Below are 20271 nucleotides of genomic sequence, written 5' to 3'. Positions count from 1 at the left end.
TTCATCTCAGGTTTATTTTAAAGAAATATGTGGTCTCATAGGATAGGAAAAATAGATTTCTTTTTTTGAAGATGTGAAGTGATTAAGTCTCTAGGACTGATTTTGCTACTTATGGCAAATCTGGACCAGGTACTAGAATCCGGGCCGGTTTAAGCAACAATGGGGCCCCAGGGCAAAATAAACCTGGGGGGCCCCCAACAGATACCCCGGAACAAAAATCGCCATTAAGGGACCTTTTTTGCAGCTGGTATAGTCAGGGTGTGAAGCCCCAATCGGTTGGAGCTCCACATTCTGGCTATCCCAGCCTGCATGGGGGACAAGGGGTTAAAAAGTTTCAGGAGGGGGGAACCCACATAATTAAAAAAAAAAAATTCACACACTCTAAACATACAAAAAAAATTGGGAAAATAGGAAAAAATGCCAGGGATCTTCATACTGCCATATTGCGGCTGTATAACAATCCCTGGCCAAAGCGCTGCAGCTGCGTATGGACCCCCTGGAAACCCCGTCAGGAAATGTATTGCTCTTTCTTTTGATATATGTAAAAATACACTACCGTTAGGTTTGCTACTAAAAGTGACATTTACGTGAGAAAGGTTGCTGTTCTTAGGAGGAGGGGCGCAATTTCAGAGTTTGCCATAGGCTCTATATTACCCAGATAGACCCTTGCGGATGCAGGCCTGCAAGGAGTTGACCAAGCTGGATGACAAGAGGGTCTCATGGGAGAAGCGAATATTCCAGGAGGAATGCTATCTGGAGATCAATGAAGAAATGTATGGAGGTGACAACTTATGTAGAGCTTTGTATGATAGGGTTAGAAGTTTGAACTAAATCCTTTGGATAATTGGCTGGTTGTTTAATCGGAGAGATAGGCCAATATCTACCTCTCCTTTTAAACAGTTTTGAATTATTTTATATTTTTCTGGGCTCTTTCAACCAGTTTTAATGCATAATCCCATAAGACCAGGAGTACGACCACCACCTCCAGGTTTCTGGATCAGAGAGGGGACATAAAATTCCCCACAAGCTTACATAGGGGTTACAATTCTCGCAACCTGGGTTTGTGAGTACTACCTAATTTTTATATATGACACTATATTGACTCTTGGTGTTCTTTGTTTGCTTTTCTTTCCGAAAGACTCTATTAAAAGGTTCAACCCTATAGAAGCGGTCTTTTTTAAAAAGGGCATTTTTTCAAATAGAGAAGGTCTCAGTAACCCTGTAGGTGGTGACTGTAGCCATGAAACAAAATATTAAAAATATGAATGTGCATTTTTTTTCAGGGAGCTTAAAGTGTACCCAAGATAACATGTGGCCCAATAAGATGTGGCATGTGTATGTACAGTGCCAAGAATACAATTAACTAGGCTGTGTTCCCAGGGACGGATCTAGACCAAGTTGCCCCAAGTTGCGCCTGGGGCAAGGTCAGGTTTTGGCGCCTAAACTGCCATTCCCCATCCAAATTTTGCCGCCTTTTTAAGAATTCAACAAACTGCGCCTGGGGCAAGAGACCCGCTTGCCCCCCCCCCCCCCCCCCCCCTAGATCCGTCCCTGTGTGTTCCTTTTCTTCTTTTTTTTGCCTGAAAGAGTTAAACTCTGCATATGCAAGTGATTATTCCTCTTCAGTTGGGACCATGTCAGACTATAAAATACCCCTCATTGAGAAGGAGCTACAGCCATAAAACTCCTGGAAGAGAACAGCTTTTGAGAGCAGGGCCTATATGCAATTCCCCTTTTCTCCTGTGTTTTCTCCTAGGAGATAATTTTTCATCTGTTCTTTAAAATAACTTTTCAGCATTTTGCAATTAAAAGAGCACTAAAAAGTAGGTGAAAATGTACAATAAAACTATATTAAGTAAAAATATTTTAATGATAAGGTGAGAAAATATTACCTAGGAGAAAACTTAGAAGAAAAAGTGAATTGCATATGGGCCCAGGTTTGTTATAAAAATAGACAATAATTCATATATTTTGGTTTAGAGCGCTCTCAGACTGTGAGGATTGTATCATTTAGATAATAATACAGCATTAAACCTTTTTCAGCTGATACATGGAAAATAAACTTCTGAAAAAGACTTTTTTTTAGGAGTAGGAAGATAGAAACAGTTTATCTCATAAGTTTATTTTCATCTCAGGTTTATTTTAAATAAATATGTGGTCTCATAGGATAGGAAAAATAGATTTCTTTTTTTGAAGATGTGAAGTGATTAAGCCTCTAGGACTGATTTTGCTACTTATGGCAAATCTGGACCAGGTACTAGAATCCGGACCGGTTTAAGCAACAATGGGGCCCCAGGGCAAAACAAACCTGGGGGTCCCCCAACAGATACCCCGGAACAAATATCAGCATTAAGGGACCTTTTTGCAGCTGGTATAGTCAGGGTGTGAAGCCCCACATTCTGGCTATCCCAGCCTGCATGGAGGACAAGGGGTTAAAAAGTTTCAGGAGGGGGGAACCCACATAATTAAAAAAAAAAAAAAAAATTCACACACTCTAAACATACAAAAAAAATTGGGAAAATAGGAAAAAATGCCAGGGATCTTCATACAGCCATATTGCGGCTGTATAGCAATCCCTGGCCAAAGCGCTGCGGCTGCGTATGGACCCCCTGGAAACCCTGTCAGGAAATGTATTGCTCTTTCTTTTGATATATTTAAAAATACACTACCGTTAGGTTTGCTACTAAAAGTGACACTTAATGCATTTAAAAGTATACTTTTTCCTTCTGAACTTTAAAATCGATTTTCTCAAAACGAGACGGTCTTTTTGAAAAATTACCAATGATCTCCATAACATATCCTTCAAATTTAGGGTTTCTAGCATTTAAGGTGGATTTGCTATTAACCGTTAGAGTTGGCGGGTTTTTAAATGTGTATTTTTTTTCCTTTGAAACTTTAAAATTGATTTTCTCAAACACTATAAGGTCTTTTTGAATTTTTTTTTCTCTTGTAGCCACTGGGGGCCCCTACAGGCTCTGGGGCCCTGGGGCAATTGACTCCTTTGCCTCTGTGGTAGCGCCGGCCCTGACTAGAATAGGCATCACTTAACCAAGAAAGATCGGGATAGTTAAAGTGAACCTCCGGACTAAAAATCTACTCAGTAGAACTGAAAAGGCTTGGTGTTTCTTTAACAGTTTCACAGCATCAGAAGTTTCTCTTATCCAAGCCTCATTTTTAGCTGCACAGAAGAAAACTGCCCGGGCTTTTTTCCCCTGATGCTGTGCAAAGCATGATGGAATTTCTGATGTTGTTGCTCTCGTTCTGCTGTTTTGGTGCATTTTTTTTTTTACATTTTGAATTTGACATTTGAAGCCTAGCGTGTGCAGCTGGGAGGGGTTATCAGGACACAGGACAGTTGGAACTGTGTCTCCTGCTCCTTGTCACCTCCTTTCAACCAAAAAGATGGCTGCCCCCATGAATCACAAACATTTGCCTGTTCTTTTAAAACAGGGTGGGTAAAATATTATATTACCTATCTATTCTAATTAACATAACTAATGTAACTTAATGACAGTATGTTTGTTTAGGCTGAAGTTCCCCTTTAAGGCTATGGTATTTTTCATTGCAGTAACATATGGCTATGGGAGCTACAATATAAACGAGATGATGCAAAGATAACTGATGCATTTGAATTGTGGCGTTAGAGTAAATTTTGCCAGAAGATCTAAGCAGTCAGTACCTAAATAAATAAGTCTAGATTGCTCATTGGGAAGATTTATAGAAACAATAACACTCGGATACTTTGGCCTTGTGCAGGCAAGATTCACCGGGGAAGACCTTGATTTTGGAAAGGCAGGAAGGTGAAGACAGATAGGCAGCAATCATGAAGCTATGAATATACTCATACAAAATTTCAAACAAACAGTGACTGATAGACAAGCCTGGCCAACTAAAGTCCATGAGGCTATGGATCCAACTAAATGGCTGAAGAAAAAACAAACAGCATTGTACATATTGGAAGTGGAATTCCAGCATTACAAAAACGGGGTAAAATCAGCAATGCAAGGAAATTACATTATATTGTAAATACCCTTTATTTAAAATGCTATTGCATGAAATCTCTCAACAATAAATCTCACCAGTCTTACACATTCACCATTGTAGTCATTTTCAACACTAGTTGTCTTTAATAGGTGAGAATTTTGTTCTCATCTGTATATTTAGGGTTAGGAGATATAGTTAGGGGCGTGTGTATGTAGGGCATTGGGCGTACGTATGTGTACGCTGCCGGTGAGCTGGGCGCAGGGTGAACTGAATGATGGCTCACCCTGTTGCCACTCAAAACCCCGGCGGTGTAAAATACTATCCCACCTCCAAGTCGTCGCAACTTAGAGGGAGGTGTAATTCGTGGCCTTGCGACCTCCGGAGCCCCAAGTTACCCTTACGTGCCCCTTAATTATAACATTACTGCTATGGGGCAACTGAGCTCCATGCACCAGAACCACCTGTTTCGAGTTCTTTAGGGGGCTCAATGTAAAACTTGGATTGGGGCCCATAGCTCCCTAGCAAAGACACTGCCCATATGAACTCTATACTGGCCACACATACTAAGGAAGAGGAGGATTTTATACTTGCCACATTAAGCAAGAGGGGAGGGGTGGGAAAGGATTTTTATACTGGTTACACTTATTATTATTATTACAGTTTCCCTGGTGTGCCCCATGGTTTGCAGTTACATCCCTGATGATAACATCACTTGAACTTGTGACAACGTTTCATTGGGGTCTCCAAAATAGGAAATCAACTTTCCCACCTCTCACCTATAACCAAGATAGACGTTTGCTGTATAATGTAAAGAATAAACTTCCCTTATATGTTCTACAAACTACATCAAAAAGAATCTCAATTTGTAAATAAAAACAGAAACATTTTAATTACTCACTTAATAACAAGCCTTAGAGGATCTTAGAGGAGAAGCTTCTTGAATAATGAAAGAAGTTGACAAGTGGGAATGGTGTGCAGGAAGTCAATTACAGCTTCAGAGTTTTATTCAGGAAGCCAATAATATTTTAGGCATGAGATCAATTTATACAGCTCTAGATATAACTATGCACTGTTTTTCTGTCCTTATTACGTAAACTGTTGTTAGATTGTTTCTTACAGTACAGGGATTCTACATAACATTAAGAAATCTGTCTGAATTATCCTTAGGGAGACTAATGTTTGGTATTAGCCCACTCAACTGTCGTAACAAACAGCAGAGGGCAAATAAATTGTACATAAAAAATTACAGTTTTATTGTGTGATATATATACTGTAAAAGCTGTACACTGGGTAAGAAAACCTACAAGTATGACAAATGAACTGAATATTGATGACTTTGACTATTCATCAGTGATCAGTGAACAGTCTCTGTTACCTTGACTTTTCTAGCTCGACTGGTATTTACATAGTATTCTAATGGTGTCCATACATGGTGCAATAAAAACATTTCATTTTCCCATTTATTCGACCAAAATCAAATGAAAGTTTAAAAGAATCCTTTTTTCGATCAAGAAAAAAGAATTGATTATCCCATTTTTTCAATAATAATCTGATCGGACATGTTGGAAAAATCTTTATATTCGATCTAACAAAATAATTGAACAAAATTATCTAATAAAAAAAATGAAAAAATGGTACCATGTATGGGCACCTTATAGTACCCATACATGGTACTATAAAAACGTTCGATTTTCACGTTTTTCCGGCCAAACCGATCGAATCAAATGAAAGTTGAAAAAAAATCTTTTTTGATCAAGAAAAACAAACAATTATCCCGTTTGTTTCTATAAAAATCCGATCATACATGTTGGAAAAATCTTTATATTCGATCTAACGGAATAACCGAACTAAATTATCTAATCTAAAAAAAAATAGAAAAATTGTACCATGTATGGCCACCTTAAGACTAGCAACAATAACAATAAATCCACTGTGATTGTTTTTTTGAAGATACAGTTGTTCTCACAGACCTTTGAGACCTTATTTGCACTAAAATGCTTGAAAAGCAGATGTAAAAAAATGCATGCATATTTACACTTGTTTTCACACAAACGCTTCTGCGCACAATTTTGAGTGTCACAATACATTTTGCTGTGTGCTTCGGTGTATGCATCTCACAGAGAAAAGCAATTTTTACTACAGGTTTCAAAATATGGCACTAAAGCCCCATAGTGTCAGCAGCTACTTTTTTTTCTTATGCTTTAAATAAAATATTATTTATATTATTTGATTATTCACTGCTATACTTACCCCACTGCAATTTCTATTTTCCCATTTCCTGGGTGTAAACACACTTGAGCTAGGCCTGAAAGTCTCATAAGTCTCCATTTACTGGTTTTATATATGTCAGAAAGCAGTGCTTGGCCAATTTATTCTATGTAATTTATCAGTACTGTTGAGACAGATCTCCTTGTCTTGATTATTGAATTATCCCAGGGCTAGTCTTTTTACAGCCAATACTTTCAATCTGAGAGGTACCAAAATAGTAGCATAAGAAAAAACATTCACAGGCACCTCTGTTCCTCTGATCTCATCTCCTTCATTCCATGCAGCATGGTAGCTGTCATTGTGTAAAGTTCATGCACTGAAAATCACACATTCACCAAATAGTTAACGGTCATATTGAATGATTTAAAGTCAATGAATGCCTAGACGAAAAGTTTTAAACTGTCTCTGGAAATGCTGTTGCTGAAGGCGCTTATACATCATTATAATTTCGCTCCTCATTGCCCCGAGAACCTAAAACCTGATATTCTATTCTCAAATATCCTTAGAAACGAAAACCTGCTACAAATGGGATAAGAATTCATATGTTGAAAGTGTAAGCGTGCTTCATCTATTGCACACTATTCATACAATGCTCTGCCTTCAGCTAAAGCTATGGGCAGCAAACAGCACATCACTGTGGGAGATTCAAAGAAAGTTCCCACAACTACAATAGCAGTCAGGTGAGAGCTGAAGGGAAGGCCATCTACTGTGAAAACAAATGATCTTTTTAACCAAGGAACATCGAAAGTATGTAAATAAAACCCACTTGTTCTCTCGCAAGGTGGCCACTAACGATACAATTTGCCGAATTTTCCTTTATGAACGAATCTTCGTTTGAACGATCGGAAATTATTGGTTAGGAGATTTTTGTCTGTTAGGTGGCCACTAACAACACAATATTATGAACGGTCGTCTACGAACAATTCTTCATATGAACACTCGGAAAGTATCATGTGGGACCACTAATGGACACAATCTTCTAACCAATCCGATCAGATTGATGGGATCAATCCGAAAAAATACCGCAATTCAGTATTGGCGCCTTTGGTGGTACCCATTTAGCCCTCTTGCCGCATGCGCCCTTTTTTCCTGCCCCGATTGTTTGCTACTTTGGTGTGGGATTAACCATTTGCACCTGGAAACATGGACTCTTGGAGAGGATCCTCTCTGTAGGTTGGGATTTTGAACTCCAAGTATGAGCTCTATGACAGTCCTCTGGGGCAGAAAGAGGAAATGTGTGAGCAGGAGACACCGCAGAAGTTTGGGCACTCCGCAAGAAACTCTCCTTACTTGCGGCCTTTATAGCCACAAATAACATGGGAGCCTATGGGTAGTTCAAAGCTTCATGGTGTCTGATATTTATGGTAATATGGTGAGGTGGCACAGTGATTGACGGGTTTGTGATGGGTTAGTCACCGTTTTTTGTGAAGTGACAATTCTCAGCTATAACATGGTGGTGTGCACAGGGTTAACTTTAGGTACTATGTTGAATCATATGGTCACACCTTCTTCTAGCACTGGCCGCCAGGTATATATTTGCTGAATGGTGTAACCACAAGCTACTTTATCCCTGTTTTATTGCAACTACACAGCTTATTGCCCACTAACCAGTTAGCAATCCACATTATGGTCTGATGCGCATCATGCGATCCCATGCTGCAAGTGTTTGGCAATGAACAGCAGATGCATTTTAATAAATCTAGGCCTGGTTTGCTGGATCCTATCCAGTAGGATCTCTTCTATATCCTTTAATAACCTTTGCAAAACAAGATCACTGTATGTGTACTATATATACAGTGCAGGTAAGCTGAAATTTGTGAGGATGAAAACATTGCCCAAAAAAGGGGGTGCAGCTAAATGGCAGGCCAGGTCCCCACCCCAGACTCCTATGCATAATGTGTGTTGTAGGGTGTACATGTTGTTTATATTTATGTATCTGGATCCCAGCGCACCTTCCAATTTCTTCAGCAAGTGATCTCAGTCATGTGACCAAAGTAACTGCCCCGGAGTTCCTGTGAGGAGTCAAAAGATGCAGGAATGCCAATGCTACCAATGCCTACAGAGGTAAGTAAAACTACTCCATAGCTCCCAACTGTCCCTTTTTTTTGGAGGGGCAGTTCTGTGGGAACCAGCTCCTTCTGTCCCTCTTTCAGGACTGATGTACAGATGTATGGGAATCCATGTATTTTTTATACTAAAAATCGTGTATATTTCCATCTAAGCTTTATTCCCATCTTTTAAATTGATGTATTTATGATTTTCAAATGTAAAATTGAAGGAAAACTAATAATAATAGAGAGGACCAGTGTGGCTTTAATGATAAAATAACATATTTTGCTTCTGAATTGTTTGCGGTATGCAAGATGAGGGGTGTGGCGGGGCGTGGTTAGAGGTGTGACATGGGGATGTCTTAAAGTGTCCCTCTTTCTTATCTCAAAAAGTTGGGAGGTATGGGACTGGCATGCTCAGCATTACTGCATACCTCTAATGTGAGGTATGCATTGGGGGCTGGAGTAGAGAACATCGAATGTTTGGCTTAATGGTCAAAGCATTTAGCCATATTTTGTTGACTTATGTATGGTCAGGCTTACCTGTGAGCATATGTAGTTTATAAATATACAGTGGTTTCCAGTAAATGTTGAGGAGAGAGTTGTGTGCATTAAAAGGTTACGTTCTGTGGGACAGATTTATTAAAGCATTACGAACAGTTTTTTCTTCTAAAACTGGTCTAACCAGCAGAAGAACAGTTCTGCATGATAGTAAGAAACTTTCCAAAACCTATGTAATAGCGGCAGTTTAGCGTGGATTTCTAGAGCTACACTACAGTTAAGAAAAGTGCAAATCCATTCCTTAACTGCTGCAGATTAAGAAGTGCTCATTAGCAGTTCTACAGATAGTGCAGGCTAGATGTGATTTGTGAAGGGCTCCTCCCCCCTCACCCAGAGCTTGCTGACAGCAGGTGTGTTGGTTACCTCAGCAACAGCAATTCCCCTCACACACTGCACTGCCTGAGAGACCTTCCTAGCTCCTTTTATTCCTTACAGTTTAGGAAGGAATCTGCACCATCTAATGATTTCTTAAGATGCCTGGATTGTCTCAATTCTGCATGGATTTCTAAAAAACCTACTAATATTTTGTCTCAGACACTCTTGATAGATCTGGCCCTGTACATTTTGTTATAAAGTATGAAATTGGCATAACAGAGAGACTTAAAAGAATGCCTTCTACTTGGCTAAGGTCCTTTGTTACATATTAGCTATGCTGAGATGACTCATAGGATATTAGCTTGGTGCAATGCATGTGACTATAATGCATGTCTCTTAAGAAATGATTGGGTGAGCGCCAGCGTGGAATGTCTATAGGGTAATCACAATCAGTTAGCGTGATGTATACCTTGTGCAGCTGAAGTCTTCTCTCAGAGCTCAGAGATGGTGACAGGAAAGACACTTTTATTATATCCCCAATGTCTCCAACATGCAGCTGTCAGAAGAGATCACATGTGACATTGAATTCAAGTCAGCATATTTAGCTTTACAGAGGATCAAAGAGATAATAATGTCATCGTTCATATATTATCAAATTGTTATGAAGGATATTCAGTAGTGTATATCAGAAAATATGATAATGACCCCTCTATGTAGGGGATAGTGCAGATAAATTCCATCACATGTAATAGTAGTAGTCTTGTCTGTACTGCTTGGTGGATTGAAGGTTTATGCCTGTTGACACCCAGGTTAGGTTTACACTGAATCAGTTGCTCTCCGCTATAATGCAGTGGACAGCTGATCCATAGCGCAGGTGACGGTATTTTCCCTTTTGAGTCAGATTATATCTATGCGTTACAACTTAGTGTACCTGAACCGAGTAAAATTATTTCAAATAAACACATGATGTACCTACAAATGAATATTGCATACTTACCTCGCCATCAGTTCCTCTCAGAAGCTCACCATTTTCTTCTTAAAATTATTCCTTCCAGTTTTGACAGATGATGTCTAAAGTCACGCTTCCCTATGGCTCAAGTGAGCGATATTAAAGTTTACCAGTGTGCTCACCCAGAAGCTGTTCTGGGGTAACAGTAACAGTCATTTTAAAAATGGAGGATGGATTATTCCATTGATCCATTGATCACAGTGGAAAAACTGGACACGGGAGAGGAGAAAGAGATTGCTGAGTAGACTACACGGGAGGTAAGTATGGCGTGTGTATGGTTATTTTGATTTTCATTTCAGGTTTGCTTACAATGCACTGCTGCATGCCTTTTTTTTTTTTTTTTTGAGGGGGGGGGGGGGCTGTTGTGGACCTAATACCTAGATAAGTGGGTGAAAATGCACACCAACAAAAAGCGCACACAACAATCGATCAGTTAAAATGTATCCGTTGTATTCGTTACCAGGTATAAACCTAACATCAGAGGGGTTGATTTACTAATGCTTGAAAACATATAAGAAGAATAAAGAGTTTAAGCCCTTGCCAACCGCTCCACGCTAATTGGCATGAACGCGGCGGCAGCCCAAGGACTGCTCCACGTGAAGTCCTGGGGCGGGGTTTTGTAGGAGATCACGCACGCCTATGCGCGCGCATCTCCGCTTGAATGACGGCGCTCCGCTCCGCCATCAGTCTCCCAGCAGCGATTGCCACTAGGAGACTGTTAGTGTAAGGATCCCTCCTGAAGTGTGTTCTGTCCGTTGCAGTGGAGCTGCAAACGGACAGTTCTGGCTTATCTGCTTGCATTCGTTTGTGCATTTGCATTGAGTCACATTGTCATTTGCAAGTGCTCTGCAGTTCTGGGCAGCTCAGGAGGCTGGCATCATTCCACCAGTTGCCTACTACAGCTGAGCTGCGGCCAGATAGCCCTGGATTCCCTGCATGCATGTTGTTACATAATACTGCATGTATTTCTTAAGGGAGTCCTTTGCATTCACAGCCAGCTAGCAAATGGTAATCAAGCCAGCTCAGGATTGAATGATTACCATTCAGCTGTGCGGGAATTTGCATACCTGCATCCATTGGCTGATGCCAGCATAAAAGTCTGCCTCCCATTTCCTACCCTGCCCGTCATAGCGTTCAGCTCTCTGAGTTGTCGTTGGGTCTATGCTGTGAAAGTTGTTATTGTAAGTGTATTATGCCTTGCTCTGTATTGTCATGTCTGCTGGACGTCTGCTGACCTGCGGGGGTCAGTGAAGTCCTTCTGATCCTGATAGTTAGATTCTGCCAGCACCACGTTGGTGACTGGTAGTATTCTTTCTAGCCTTGTTCTTGAGGACAAACTATAGCAGCGGTTGCCATTAGTTGGCTCCTACCTGTTAGTCTTGTCTATCTCAGTGTGAATGTCGGTCGTCGCTAAAACAGCGACTAGATTGGCTGAGCATCTGTCTGTTGTCTTTCTTGATAATTATCATTACTTGTGCTTTAGCTAGTGAGTTATTTGAGAGCTACATTTGATATATTACGCATCAGCACGATATATATGTACTCTAGTCAGTCAGTTTTGTACTTTGTAGTTATATATCTTGTAATTTATTCATAATATTCTAGTAATATTATTGAAGTAACATCTATTGTAATATTGTATTGTGTACCGACCTTTGCCTGCCTCTCGAATACGAATCTGCCTTATCCTTTCAATACAACACATTTGAATTAACGTGTATGACCCAAATCTGTTACTGACTACGTCTGTTGTGTATTGTATCACATAGCATCTAACCTGATAGGCGGCCCAGAGCTGCAGTTGCTCTGGGCAATCTTGCTCCCTTGTTCATTACTCCTGTGTCCATCTGTGGAGCCTCTTCCATTATCCAGCTACTTAGCCTTGTTGCGCTGGGTGGTCAGAAAGTATGACCCCCCAGCATTACAGTTATATGGCAAAACCGCCGTCTATTTACATTGTACAGCGCTGCGATCTACGGCAGCGCTGTACTAGGGACAGCTGTGTCACTCGGCTGTCCTTCTGGAGGCTCAGGAAGTGATTGGCTCTCATAGGCTGATGTCTATGAGAGCCGATCACTGTGATTGGCTGGCGGGGGGGGGGGGTTGAGGAGGGATTGGGGAAATAAAAAAATAAAAAAACTCATTTTTATTAAATTTAAATTAAAAAAACAAATAAATATTTACAAAAAAACAATGACCCCAGCAGCGATCCAACAGAAAGCTCTGTTGGTTGGCAGAAAAGGGGGGGGCTGGGGATCTCTTGCGGGCTGAGTTGTATGGCCCTGCAGCGAACCTTTAAAGATGCAGTGGCCTAACCTATAAAATATAGCCTGGCCACTGGGGGGGGGGGGGGGGGGGGGGGGGGGTTAAAGCCCGTGGTACTTAAGTGTTTAAAGAGGTACTGTACTGAAAATGACGTAATCAATAAAATTCCTTTTTTTTTTTTTTTTTTACAATACTAATGTATAAGTTATTTAATCAGTGTTTTTCGATTGTAAAGTCCTTCCTCTACCTTTAGTCATGCCAGGTGATGTCTGAGCATAGAACATTCTGCAGAGGGAGATATGGCTTGCTTGGCAGTTGGAAACAGCAGTTATTTCCCAAAATGCAACAAGGTTACACAGTAAACTGTCAGGACCATGGTCCTGACATCATACTGTGGGAGGGGCTTCACCACAATATCAGCCATACAGATGTCCCTAATGCTAGGCATACACGAGTCGACCCGGCGGCTCGATTAGCCACCAGATCGACTCCCGCCCCGTCCCCGCGGGCGCCCGGATCGATTCCCGCTCGTCCCTGCGGCCATTTCTTATCTTCCTTTTGTTTGCCTTCTATTGTCCGCCGGCAGGGATCGAGCGCGGAATCGATATGCCACGTGATTGGACACGTCAGAAATTAATAATCGAGCCATCAGCGGCTCGATTGATAAGGACCCGTCGACCCGTGTATGCCCAGCATTAGGATCTATTTGAGTAAAGATAAAGATTTCTTGTGGGTTACGACGGTATCAGCTACTGATTGGGATGAAGTTCAATCCTCCTTAAAGGGAACCTAATCTGAGAGGGATGTGAATGTGTCTGATCTCTTTAGCTGCGGTAGAGGCTGAATCACACACCTGAAACAAGCATGCAGCTAATCCAGTCAGACTTCAGTCAGAGCACCTGATCTGCATGCTTGTTCAGTGGCTGTGGTTGAAAGTATTAGAGACACAGGGTCAGTAGGGGAGTCAGGGAACTAGTATTATTTTAAAAGGAACAATCCATATCCTTCTCAGTTTAGGTTCCCTTTAAGTTATTCAGAAAACCTGGACTTGGTTTATATGATGGGACACATATAGAGGTCAACAAAGCCGTGGACTCCTGCATGTCTTATGGTGCCCATACACCATACAATAAAAATGTTCGAATTTCCCGTTTATTCGATCTAAATGATCGAATAGAATGAAAGTTGAATTTTTTTTTTTTTCAATCAAGAAATTCGAACGATTATCCTGTTTTTTAGAGAAAAATCTGATCGGACATGCTGGAAAAATCTTTATATTTGATCTAACGGAATAATCAAACTAAATTATCTAATCGGAAAAAAAATGAAAAATTGTACCATGTATGGGCACCTTTAGGTCTTCTGGGGTTTTCCGTTGTTCTCTACCTTCAGTAAGTCAGTCTGAGAGGAATGATCTCAACACAAGACCAAATTTCAACATCTGATAAATATAGATTTGAAATCCAGAAGATAATCTATGAAATATGTGTATATATATATATATATATATATATATATATATATATATATATATATATATATAAACAGTGGCTTGCAAAAGTATTCAGCCCCCTTGAAGTTTTCCACATTTTGTTACATTACTGCCACAAACATGAATCAATTTTATTGGAATTCCACATGAAAGACCAATACAAAGTGGTGTACACGTGAGGAAGTGGAACGAAAATCATACATGATTCCAAACATTTTTTACAAATCAATAACTGCAAAGTGGGGTGTGCGTAATTATTCAGCCCCCTGAGTCAATACTTTGTACAACCACCTTTTGCTGCAATTACAGCTGCCAGTCTTTTAGGGTATGTCTCTACCAGCTTTGCACATCTAGAGACTGAAATCCTTGCCCATTCTTCTTTGCAAAACAGCTGCAGCTCAGTCAGATTAGATGGACAGCGTTTGTGAACAGCAGTTTTCAGATCTTGCCACAGATTCTCGATTGGATTTAGATCTGGACTTTGACTGGGACATTCTAACACATATATATTTTTTGTTTTAAACCATTCCATTGTTGCCCTGGCTTTATGTTTAGGGTCATTGTCCTGCTGGAAGGTGAACCTCCGCCCCAGTCTCACGTCTTTTGCAGACTCCAAGACGTTTTCTTCCAAGATTGCTGTGTATTTGGCTCCATCCATCTTCCCATCAACTCTGACCAGCTTCCCTGTCCCTGCTGAAGATATGCACCCCCCGAGCATGATGCTGCCACCACCATATTTGACAGTGAGGATGGTGTGTTCAGAGTGATGTACAGTGTTCGTTTTCTGCCACACATAGCGTTTTGCATTTTGGCCAAAAAGTTCCATTTTGGTCTCATCTGACCAGAGCACCTTCTTCCACATGGTTGTTGTGTCCCCAACATGGCTTGTGGCAAACTGCAAATGGGACTTCTTATGCTTTCTGTTAACAATACCTTTCTTCTTGCCACTCTTCCATAAAGGCCAACTTTGTACAGTGCATGACTAATAGTTGTCCTATGGACAGAGTCTCCCACCTGAGCTGTAGATCTCTGCAGCCCATCCAGAGTCACCATGGGCCTCTTGACTGCATTTCTGATCAGCGCTCTCTTTGTTCAGCCTGTGAGTTTAGGTGGATGGCCTTGTCTTGGTAGGTTTACAGTTGTGCCATACGCCTTCCATTTCTGAATGATCGCTTGAACAGTGCTCCGTGGGATGTTCAAGGCTTTGGAAATCTTTTTGTAGCCTAAGCCTGCTTTAAATTTCTAAATAAATTGATCCCTGACCTGTCTTGTGTGTTCTTTGGACTTCATGGTGTTGTTGCTCTCAATATTCTCTTAGACAACATCTGAGGCCCTCACAGAGCAGCTGTATTTGTACTGACATTTGATTACACACAGGTGCACTCTATTTAGTCATTAGCACTCAGCAGGCAATGTCTATAGGCAACTGACTGCACTCATATCAAAGGGGGCTGAATAATTATGCACACACCACTTTGCAGTTATTTATTTGTAAAAAATGTTTGGAATCATGTATGATTTTCGTTCCACTTCTCACGTGTACACCACTTTGTGTTGGTCTTTCATGTGGAATTCCAATAAAATTGATTCATGTTTGTGGCAGTAATGTGACAAAATGTGGAAAACTTCAAGGGGACCGAATACTTTTGCAACCCACTATATATATATATATATATATATATATATATATATATATATATATATATAGTGGGTTGCAAAAGTATTCGGTCCCCTATATATATACTCAAGTTGAGATGGCAGGCTTGTGCAGGGTTCACGCCTCCCCAGAACAGAATCCCTTCCACAATAGTCTTGGCTTAATGGGGTTCTGTGGAGGGGTTAAATTAAAAAAAACAAAACTTACCTGGGGCTTCTGTCGGCCCCCTGAAGCTGTCATGTCCTGTGCCGTCCTCCTACGATCCTCCGTTCCCCGCCGCTGGTCCCTGTCTAATCAGGAGTCTAATTAGATTGCGGCTGTGCGGCCATGGTCACATACATGCTCCCTCCCGCACGGCTTCATTGGGAGCTAACTGCGCAGACGCAGTACAAGAAAACTTCATATTGAGCCTGCGCAGTAAGCACCTGATGAGGCGCGCAGGAGCAAGCATTAGACTTGTCAGACGAATATTAGACCGGGACCGGCGGCGGGGAACCAAGGATCGTAGGAAGACGGGGCGGGACATGACAGCTGCAGGGGGCTGATAGAAGCCCTAGGTGAGTGACGGTTTTTATTTATTTAACCCCTCCACCGAACCCTCTTTAATATGCAAGTCTCTGTAGTTTGAAACAGGGAAAGAAGAATTGAGATACGTTTTTACCCCACTGTTTGCTAGTGTTGCTAGTAGCTAGCCAACAGGCCTAGCGCATAGTAAAACTGAGCATAAATAATGATCTGATATGGAAAAACTATTGATCCTGCCCAAATTAGAAATATACCGGATAGGAAATCCATTCCTACCACACTATACACTTGATCTCAATTCAGTTTCAGGAGGAATCTGCAGAGCCAGGGTCGGTGCTGCCATAGAGGCAAAGGGGGCAATTGCTCCAGGGCCCCAGAGCCTGTAGGGGCCCCCCAAGGTGTCTCCCCAGCAACTTAACTGTGCTCCCCTGCCACATATTGGGCAGAGTAGCATCTCTCATGTCCCGGCTGGCTAATTTTGCCTGGGGGCCCCATTGTTACTAGAACCAGCCCTGTACAGAGCATCATTCAAACCACAACCATTGTTCTGCTTGATGCCATGTGACCTTTCACCCCCGCTAGCAGTTCTTCCCCACCCACTGACACTGAGATCTTCCAACATATCTGATCCTACTTTTAATTGAACAACTGCCCCAAATTTTTCAAAAGTAAGCTGATCGGATATAAACCATAGTGATCAACTCAGTCAGACAATTCCATATGTGTGTTTCTAGCTTTAGGCTAACAAAACGTGTTTATAGAAAACTCTTTTTGCAAAATGTTTATTATAGCCAATGTGTTGCCCTACAATGATTTTTTTTTACAGACAGAACAATCTACCTGCAAATGAAGCATGAAATTTACAGCAGAAGATTTGAAAGCGTGACTTTGTTTCTTCTTGCACCGGGATTTTGTTTCATCTTTGGAATATTATTTATTACAAAATAGCCCTTAAGCTATCAGTTTGATAAACAATATGCTAAACATGTAATTTTATTGAAATGAATGTTAAATTGTCTTTTGTGGAATCAGTATCAGGTGATAAGAGGCTTTAAAATGGAAAATCTGTATTGTAAGTAGAGATGTGGCGAACTGTTTGCTCGGCGAACATCTCTGGGGGTTCTCGAACCGTTCGCCGGCGAACATTTCTGAATCCATGGGGGTTTACTACTTCCAGGTCGCTCTGACCCGGAGTAGTATACCTGCTCTGCCCGGCGGAGCGCGTCCTAGATCGCGCTCCTGTTGCCGGGCACTCTCTGCACATGAGCGTGACGTCGTTCATGACGTCACGCACATGCGCAGAAAGTGCCCGGCAACAGGAGCGCGATCTAGGATGCACTCTGCCGGGCAGCGCAGGTATACTCTTCCGGGTCAGAGCGACCCGGAAGTAGTAAACCCCCATGGATTCAGAGGTGTTCGCTGGTGAACGGTTCGAGAACCGTTCGCCACATCTCTAATTGTAAGGATGCCCATATATTACTAAAGTTTTGACAGAGATATCTAGCTGATTTGATCATAATGATCAAATCCGGCAAAGATTGATGCTGCAGCATGACCACTCGATCGAATAGTTTTAATTGATTTCAGGCTAAGTCGATTGAGACCAGGGGTGTAACTAGAAATCACTGGACCCCTCTGCAAAACTTTGGATGGGGCCCCCTCTCTCCCTCCCCCCCCCTCTCTTTCTGCACAGGTGAACTGAGATCCAATGTTCTTCAACCGGCTAATGCACACTTGAATGTATCTTCCCCGTGCAGATAAAAACAGACAACAGTGAAGCACTGCACACATTTTCTCTATCAATTACTTTTGCTTCTGTGATAAACGTGCATGTTTTTACACATACAAACACACACTGTGTGCAGAAAATGCATACAGAAAACCGACTGACGATTGTGCTCCTAGCCTCAGCTTATTACACTCACTCTGTCCATCTATGATGGAGCAGAAATGGCTCTCCAGTATTAATACTGTACAGAGCACTTGGGGATAAGGGAGGGGTAAAGAGATCTGGGTGTTGTACACAAGACCCTTCTGCACACTGAATAGGGACTGTCTACAAATCTTGTTCTACAAAACTTTGTATGATTCCTTATCAGTGGCTGAGCAGATGCAGAGAGCAGAAAGTTTTTTTTTAGCTATTTGCCCTTAGTTGTCAGTCTGTTAAGACAGGGAAAATAATCTTTCCCTCCCCTGCGGCTGCATCCCTTGCAAGGTCTATTGTTACGCCCTTGATTGAGATGACTAATCCAGCATGTTGGGAAAATCTGGGCCTAAAATGACTCGATTGGACGCACCAACAGACCCAATGGTCTCCAGCCAAGCCTCTTCCTAGTTTGGCTTCTTTTTGAGACCCTGAGTGCCTGTACCATGTGACACCAACGCATGTATTGCTGTCAATAGATTGGGGTACAGAAGCTCACGGTGCCAATTCAAAAACACACCAGTCACAGGAGGAGACCAGGGGTCATGCTAGTGTTGTGCTAGTGTGACAGGTGAGACACTCATCATAGGCATGGGGGGGATGGAGGCAAAACATTACATGAGGGGCGGCCCGGCAGGCAGCAATAGGATGATTTTTAATAGATTTCATGCTGAAATGTATTGGAGATCTGTCTGCATTGTGTGATCAGATAACAGATCCCTCTGATGAGATTCTATCAGAGAGGGATCTATTTGATGGTCGGTCTTGTGTCCATCTTCTAATGTATGGCTACCTTAAAGGTCAACTGTAGCGAGAGGCATGTGGAGGCTGCCATACAGTATTTATTTCCTTGTAAGCAATACCAGTTGCCTGGCTCTCCTTCTGATCCTCTGACTCTAATATTTTAGCCATAGATCCTGAACAAGCATATGCAGATCAGGTGTTTCTGATATTATTATCAGATCTGACAAGATCAGCTGCATGCTTGTTTCTGGTATTATTCAGACACCACTGCAGCCAAATATATCAGCGGAGCTGCCAGGCACCTGCTATTGTTCAAAAGGAAATAAATATGGCAGCCTCCATATACCTCTCACTTTAGTTGTCCTTTAAATCTATTCCGTAGAAGGGTAAACTGAGTGAATATACTTTGAACATATACTTTAGGCAGTCCTTGGACTACATACAAGAACTTTTCCTTGATGGGCCCTTCTGCAATGTTCATTGATGTCATCTTGTTTCAGATAAGGGGAGACCATCAGCAGATGATGCTCTTCCATAGTGCAGTGGGAGGCTAAAGAGAGGAGACACAGGAAGCTGTAGATTCCTTCATCATGCAGAGGCAGTGGTGGCTGAGCAGGATTATAAATATATCTGCTTGGATTGGTTTATAAGCGTGTACTTTGACTGTGTATTGTGTGACTGTCCCTGAAGACCGGTCCACGTTTGCTTGATCATCAGTCAATCATCTCCTTTTGATTTTTCTAATTTGACATAAAAAAGTAACTGGTTGCCAAGGGAAACAGGTTTTTTTTTTCCTTTTAATCAGTTTTAATCGTAGGGATGAGATTGATATAAGTCATTACCATGCATTCTTACATAAGATGAGTTACTATAGATAGTACTGAGGGAGGTGCTTTTGTCATTACTCATATGGTACTATGGATTGTGGAACAGATTGAACGTGTAGAAGGGTTCATGTCAGAATAGACTGTAATATAGCTGAATGCTGAAAGTATTTACCTGAGATAGCCGGCATCAGTACCTAAACAGAGTGCTGAATCCAGAAGACATCAGTATAAAACCAATAGAACATGTTAACACTTACCAAAAAAGGATGGTAATGTAGATTCACCACTCTGTGCAAAGAAGATTTTCCATTTTTGCCATACACAACAACAGACAGGTCCTCTTCTTCTGCTGGGGTGCCAAGCAGTTGTAGCTGCCACCTTCCCTGAGTTGGAGCCGTGAAAGATTTTATCTCATCTACTTCCTCCAATGATTCTGAGAAGTCAAAAATGGACATCCAGCAGGAGTGTAATCACAAATCATGGTGCTAACTTCAAACCTTGTCCATCCCCCCCTCCAGTAGTAAGCCCCCCCCCCCCGCTTTTGCCATTTTCCTCCTGCAGTGGTATCCCTTTGCAATATCTCCCCCTCCTTTTCCCTACAGTGAAGTCTTGATCTTCCAGCAGTGCCATTCTCCCTGTTATATTCACTCCT

At 41.6% G+C, this 20271-nt stretch overlaps 1 protein-coding gene across 4 annotated transcripts in view; it reads right to left on the bottom strand.

Moving 5' to 3' along the window:
• Positions 1 to 20271, bottom strand: part of RP1 (RP1 axonemal microtubule associated) — a 542476-nt gene that overhangs the window by 105701 nt on the left and 416504 nt on the right. For all 4 annotated transcript variants that reach the window (XM_068237387.1, XM_068237386.1, XM_068237388.1 and 1 more), the window contains 2 exons: positions 19877 to 20052; positions 9646 to 9732 (listed from right to left, as the gene is read on the bottom strand). In XM_068237387.1, the coding sequence (XP_068093488.1) occupies positions 9646 to 9732; positions 19877 to 20052 (263 nt within the window). The remainder of the gene's footprint in view (positions 1 to 9645; positions 9733 to 19876; positions 20053 to 20271) is intronic.

The sequence above is a fragment of the Hyperolius riggenbachi genome, chromosome 5 (assembly GCF_040937935.1).
Source record: "Hyperolius riggenbachi isolate aHypRig1 chromosome 5, aHypRig1.pri, whole genome shotgun sequence".
Lineage (NCBI taxonomy): Eukaryota > Metazoa > Chordata > Amphibia > Anura > Hyperoliidae > Hyperolius > Hyperolius riggenbachi.
This window is presented reverse-complemented; position numbering and strand designations above follow the sequence as displayed.